Below are 6,005 nucleotides of genomic sequence, written 5' to 3'. Positions count from 1 at the left end.
GGTTGGTCGTAGACCATAGACTCGTAAAGTTTGTATCTGTATGAAAAATGACAAGCACATAGAGCAAGTAATAATATTTTGTTTGAGTGTCCCATGTTTATTTAATTGAGTTGCAATTAAAATAGAAGCATGGCATATGTGTATAGCATGTACTTGTAATGTGGATGCTAATAACATTGTATTATTGTAAACTTGCTTAGAGATCGTTTGAGATCGGTATACGAAGCATGGCATATCTAGCATGTGAGGTCTAGAAAGTGTTGCCAAATCTACGAAATGTTGTTTGGCATGCTCAAAAGTTTATGGAAGCATGTAAAAGCATATCAAGTGTGATATATTGTAGGCATGCATGCTTAAAAGTAGTGAAAGCATGTAACGGCTCTAATTGCAAGAGCGTAGAAAAGAAGAAATAGTTACTTATCTTATGCCGATTTGAAGTGAGTTGGGTTGGAATTGATATAAGTACCCAAATCATGTTGGAGTTGTTCAAGCATGACGCTCCATTGCTCCGGTGAAGTTCCTTAGTAGAAGGGTGATGATTTCCCTATTTGGAAAAGTGATCGGCGGTTATTCCTCTTTAACATAAGATAAAAGAAATAATTAGCATTTTATCCATATTTATAAACCGACCAAGTAACAAAAATGGATTATTTGTTTGCAATTGGGCGGGGAAAAGCATGAGAAAATGTTGTACTTCAGGAGTGTGATTAATTTGATCATATAAAAAGGGAAATGATCATATATAAAAGGGGTACAATGTAATTGTACGAATATAGTAGCACAATTTACTATATATAAAACGTCAGTTAACTGTTCATAAGCAGTTTTACTGTTTATAAGCCGTTTACTGTAGTCGAGCCGAGCCAAGCCGATTGTTGGAATTTATGCGCTTCGCCGATCTAGAAGCCTCTATCCACAAATCTGGAAGCCTCTCTTCTATGTACCAGTCTGGGAGCCTCTATTTTTTGGTTACAAAGTCTGGGAGCCTCTATTTACACTGACAGATGCCTCTCTATCTATACCGACAATCGATTGTCGGGTTTGGTGATCGATCAAAGTTTGGTAGAGTGGGTTCTTCTTGATAGCGCTAACTCTTCTAGACTATCAGGTATGGTTATCGATCAAAGCTTGACAGAGTTTGGGTCTCTTTTGATGGAGTTTGGGTTTCTATTTCACATTAGACCCGATAAAATCGTTTTCCTTTTGGGATTTTGTTGTTTGTCGAGCACACAGATAAAGAGAGGGAGAAGAGAACCGGGGAAGAAGGAAAAGAAGAAGAAGAGAGAGATTAGAAGTGAATTCCAGACAAAAAGAAGCTCCCTGATCATTCCAGATTTCTCAAACAGTACCCAAAAGGGATTGGCTCTGGGATTACAATTTTACCCTAGAGTCATCGATATATAAGCAACATGTCCACTACTTTCTGGTTTCGGGAAGCCTCCATCAACATCACCCTTCTCTTCGCCAACATCGGGATTGGTAAGATTTTAACTTGATCTAATCAGCACAACACAACAAGCTTTGATCTCTTACTGAAACAACTTCTATCATCTACTTTATTAATTTGTGGTTTCCCTTTTGAATAGCAAATAGAACATGATGGAATGAATAAATAATGGAAAACAAATTAGAATCAATAAATTTATTACCATGATCTTCATGTTCTTTGATTCTGAATCGCCTTACTGTACGTTACTAACTATTTCTTACATCTTTCGTTTATCAATCTGCTTCTAAATTAAGTTTGAAAAATTGTGAATGGTAATGTCGGTTAAAAACTTAAAATATTATATTATGCATCTTTAGTCTACAAATAAGAAAGATGAAGTAGTGTAACTAAGTTGATGGTTGGATATTTCCTATCCTGAATCTGCAGTTACTATTAGCTTTGAATGTGATAAGAGTCAAAACCATGAGAATTTGAAATCCTATCTATCACATCAAATATATATTACATAACCCGTTTCGTTTTGCATTCAATCTTATCATATCTTTTGTTTTCTTAATTTGCAATTTGTTCTGATTTACTCTTCTTGCAGGTTTTGCTTATCACTGGTGGAGATCAATTTCTCTGTTGACAGTCGGTGCTTTTTTTTACAATCAGGTTATCTTCTTTTCCTTTACTTATCATTTCATAGTTATTCTCACTTTCCTTTTTTCATTGATATAAAGAATCTCAACTCTCTTATTATGATCCATCACACACTTATTAATCTGCATAACAACTTTAGCACAAATTGATGATTGACTTGAAAACTAGCACATAGATATATAGCTAAAGATACAACTCTTCTATGTTCCTGCATGCTTAGTTTAGCCTAACTTCCAAAATTGAATTATTTCATCTACTCTCCTATGTTCCTGCATGCTTAGTTTAGCCTAAGTTTCTGTTGTCAATACTGGAGAACCCCAATTGTTTGTGGTAATTGGTGTAATATAAACTTTTCTTTAAAGAAGAGTTCTGTGCATGTCTTTGCTGCTATGAGGTTAAAATATATCTGCAACATGATTTCATTTCATGAAATATGTGACCTGAAGTTTGCCTTGCTTTTTGTGATTACAGAACATCCATGGTTACAAAACACAAAGAAAGCCCCAAATTTTCCATTAGGAGATATTGCAAAGCCCAGGCTCAATCAGTTTTCAGTAGTAAGCAGTTCTCAGTAATAAATAAATTTATGGGTAAGCATCTGTTTATGAGTCTCAGTATTGACTACTATTGCAAGTGATATATGATTCACAAAATATGTGATTATGTGCAATTTTCTTTTTCTATCAAATGCTGCAAGAATTGCAGAACACTTTTGTTAATGAAGTAGAAGTAATCAGGGACATGTTCACATTGATGGACGCTGATAAAGATGGCAAAGTAACTTATGAGGAATTGAACACTGGTCTTCAAAAGGTTGGTTTGCAGTTGGCTGAACCAGAGGTTAAGGTGCTGATGGAAATGATAAGGTGTGTGCTTTAATTTCATTTGAAAACTAAAATCACGATAGCTTTGCTTCTAACAAATTTTTAACATTATGTAACGGCTTATTTATCTTTAATATATACAATCTATTCAACAATTAAAATAATGCCTTCTGTCTTCTCTTTGCATAGGCTGATGTTGATGGGAATGGATTTCTGGATTATGCAGAGTTCGCAGCAGTTACAATTCACTTGCAAAAATTGGAGAATGATGAACATCTCTGGAGAGCATTTATATTCTACGACAAGGATGGAAGTGTGTATATTGATTTAGTTGAGCTAAGGCAAGCATTGGTAGATATGCCACTTCCAACCCACCTCTTCTCTTTGATGGCACTCCCAGGTCTATCTCAATACACTACGAGGTTTATGCTTCAATTTCACTGTATTCCATGTGTTAATGTTTTTGCTTTGTATCTTGAAGGTTGTGTACCTATTACTCAATGGCTTCCTGTGACTCTCTCTCTCTCCTTCACTCTATCGTGCGCACACTGAATTTGAATTTGCTTTCAGTTGGTGTTGCTCATTTGTGAATCTTTGATGAGATTGATTTTTTTTTTTTTTTTTTTTTTTTTTTTGAGGTATCATGATAGAATGAAGCGAAGTGATTAACATGGTTGTGCAAGTTTCCGCTGAAGTTCATGGACTTGATTTCTGTTTCTGTGTAAATGGCTTTCAAGATTAAACTCCACTGGTAGGTTTTATTTCGTCAAACCTATCAATGTTTTACTACACATTTCTGTTTGCGTAAATGGCGTTCAAGATTAAACTCCACTGGTAGGTTTTATGTCGTCGAACCTATCAATGTTTTACTGCACATTTGATTATCATTTCACTATTACTACTATGTCTACCTTTTATACATTGTATGGTATCGTAATAGTTTGTATTGTACTTACTGAGTGGTAATTTGCTTTTGTTGGCAGAGTCGTTATCTCAGAAGTGGAAAGAGCTGATGGGGAAGGCTTGCTCAAAGCAACTTCAGCCCCATGAGTACAGCTCAGGTCTTCATCATTGAAGCTCTTTTTGTCCATGTAATATCTCATTGCATTCTCCTGTACAATGTACTCCTTTAGGTTATACTGAATCCACCAAAATCTCACAATCAGGTCAAACCAAATCTGCAAATTTCAGTGTTGCTATATATGTAATGTTATAAGCTCAATAGTATAACTGTCTGCATCAGCAATTACTCTTATGAACAATCTGCAAATTCAATGATAACAATAAATTCCGCGGCAAAGCGCGGGCAAGGTTTCTAGTGTATATGAAATGTCACGTTTTGTGTTTCAACGGACAATTTCAAGTGGGAGTGGTTGTGGTAACCGACATGTGCATGTGTATTAGTAATATATGCATGATATAATATTGTAAAGGTGTGTTTCTACAAGATTATATACGCTAGTCATTATGCATGGCCAAGTAGTTGCCGACATGCAAATAGATATGGATGATTACGTGCTATATATGAAGCTGCACTGAGCTAGGCATGGTATTGAATATATATATATAGTATGTCAGTGAGTGACCCACTTGTGCTTAGTAGGTAGTACTTGTGTCGGTGGGCACATGGAACAAGAGATTAAGAATGTATGCACAGCAGCAATTTATCAATTATGCTTTTGTGAATGACACGTGCAGAGACATGGATAAATGTTCAAAGGCATGGTGAGTGTCCATCTCTGATAGAGCCTGGACATAGGCACATGTATGTATATGCTATATAGGCATGGTGACACTCCCATTATGGCATTCAAATAAGACTGAATGTTGTAAGTATATTGGCCCATTGCCATTCAACAAATGATTTCCCATTACGACAAGGAAACCGGAGCTTCAAGAAAAGAGAAAGATTACAAGATCGGAGCTTAAAGAAAAGATCAAGCCAAATCGAATCACTGATCTTGAGTTTAATGTGTATTCATTCCATATCAGTTGGTATAAATTGATATGCATATCGGTTGTATTGAGTCAATAATCTCTTTGCATTAAAGTGGTTTTTAACATGCATATCAATTTGAGATCTTGTTTAGGAAAATGTCGATTGCATATTCAAAAACTGTTTTAAACCTTTCCATGTTTATCTTAATTAATTATTAAGAAAAGATTTGATTGAGGGGGAGTTCTTCTCCCTTATAAAAAGGTTTCAAAACTAAAGTTTGAGTCGGGGTTTTTTGACGGCATAAATTGTTTTCTATTGAACTACTTGGTTTGTTCAAATCGTTTTCTAAAAATCCTCTTTACTTGTTTCATGTGTGATATTGCATAATTATTCATACTCACTCTCAAGATCAGTGATTCATTTGAGAGAAAGGAAGGTTGAAGATTGATTGCCTAGAATGTTGAATTAAGAGTTAGAACGGTTGTAAATCAAGTTAGCATTTGTTGCTAAGAGAAAGTGTTTGTTATGAACAACACTACTTGTGTTCTGTAAACTCTTGTGTTTAATATTGGATTGTTTTTTCGTGTTGGCTACGTTAAAAGCCACGCAGTGAAGTTTCCTCAGTGGAGAGGTTTACATTGCGTTAGCAAATCTTCGTGTCGCGTATTGTACTTTCTTTGGTTAATTTCATTGAGATAAAATATTTTATCAATACCTGTTCCATCTAGTATTTTCAAATGTACACATATATAACCGACCGGAGACATGCATGAATGGCAAACCGCGTTGCAGATATGCATATCAGTACAGATGGGATAAAGTAGAGTGAAGGAAGACTCAGCTTTGTTGGCCTCTCTGCTGCAAGCGGCATGGAATAGATGGAGAAAGAAGACCGCTGCAATTGCAGATTGCAGCTTTGGCGGAGTTTGGCTAGCGGGTTGGGGGAGGAAGCTCGTCCAGCTGAGAAGTCCGGCGGAGGAAGCTTTTCAGCGGAGAATCCCGGCGGAGGAAGCTTGTCAGCAAAGAAGGCCGGCGGAACTTAGGGCTCAGCGGAGAGTCGGTGGACCTGGAGCTCGGCGGAGCTAGCTAGCGGGGATTGTCCGGCGGATGCAGGCTAGCGGGGGTGCTGAGAATTAAGAAGCTTGGCCCT

At 36.6% G+C, this 6,005-nt stretch overlaps 1 protein-coding gene across 9 annotated transcripts; it reads left to right on the top strand.

Annotated features, from left to right (window-relative positions):
- The first annotated feature begins 850 nt into the window (after window positions 1-850).
- Window positions 851-4,184, top strand: LOC133726894 (calcium-dependent protein kinase 20-like). 9 transcript variants are annotated; one of them, XR_009854945.1, is made up of 6 exons: window positions 851-1,108; window positions 1,234-1,479; window positions 2,040-2,104; window positions 2,564-2,682; window positions 2,830-2,958; window positions 3,106-3,546. XR_009854945.1 is itself a non-coding variant. In XM_062154527.1 (6 exons), the coding sequence occupies exons 2-5, from the start codon at window positions 2,571-2,573 to the stop codon at window positions 3,428-3,430; spliced, it is 438 nt and encodes a 145-aa protein (XP_062010511.1). In that variant the 5' UTR covers window positions 1,541-2,104; window positions 2,564-2,570; the 3' UTR covers window positions 3,431-3,455; window positions 3,567-4,184. The 9 variants fall into 9 exon arrangements, 2 of the variants coding, with proteins under 2 accessions (XP_062010511.1, XP_062010512.1); XM_062154527.1 differs by lacking the exons at window positions 851-1,108; window positions 1,234-1,479 and adding an exon at window positions 3,567-4,184 and having other exon boundaries at window positions 1,541-2,104; window positions 2,790-2,958; window positions 3,106-3,229; window positions 3,398-3,455; XM_062154528.1 differs by lacking the exons at window positions 851-1,108; window positions 1,234-1,479 and adding an exon at window positions 3,555-4,184 and having other exon boundaries at window positions 1,541-2,104; window positions 2,790-2,958; window positions 3,106-3,229; window positions 3,398-3,455.
- The last annotated feature ends 1,821 nt before the right edge of the window (window positions 4,185-6,005 follow it).

This window comes from Rosa rugosa, chromosome 1 (genome assembly GCF_958449725.1).
Source record: "Rosa rugosa chromosome 1, drRosRugo1.1, whole genome shotgun sequence".
Classification (NCBI taxonomy): domain Eukaryota; kingdom Viridiplantae; phylum Streptophyta; class Magnoliopsida; order Rosales; family Rosaceae; genus Rosa; species Rosa rugosa.
The sequence above is the reverse complement of the archived record's forward strand: the minus strand, read 5'-3'. Positions and strand labels throughout refer to the sequence as shown.

Coding starts and splice junctions, on each gene's coding strand:
- LOC133726894 (XM_062154527.1), top strand. CDS start 2,571: ATGGTTACAAAACACAAAGAAAGCCCCAAATTTTCCATTAGGAGATAT. Junction 2,959..3,105: donor GTGCTGATGGAAATGATAAG/GTGTGTGCTTTA, acceptor CTCTTTGCATAG/GCTGATGTTGATGGGAATGG. Junction 3,230..3,397: donor ATTCTACGACAAGGATGGAA/GTGTGTATATTG, acceptor TGTATCTTGAAG/GTTGTGTACCTATTACTCAA.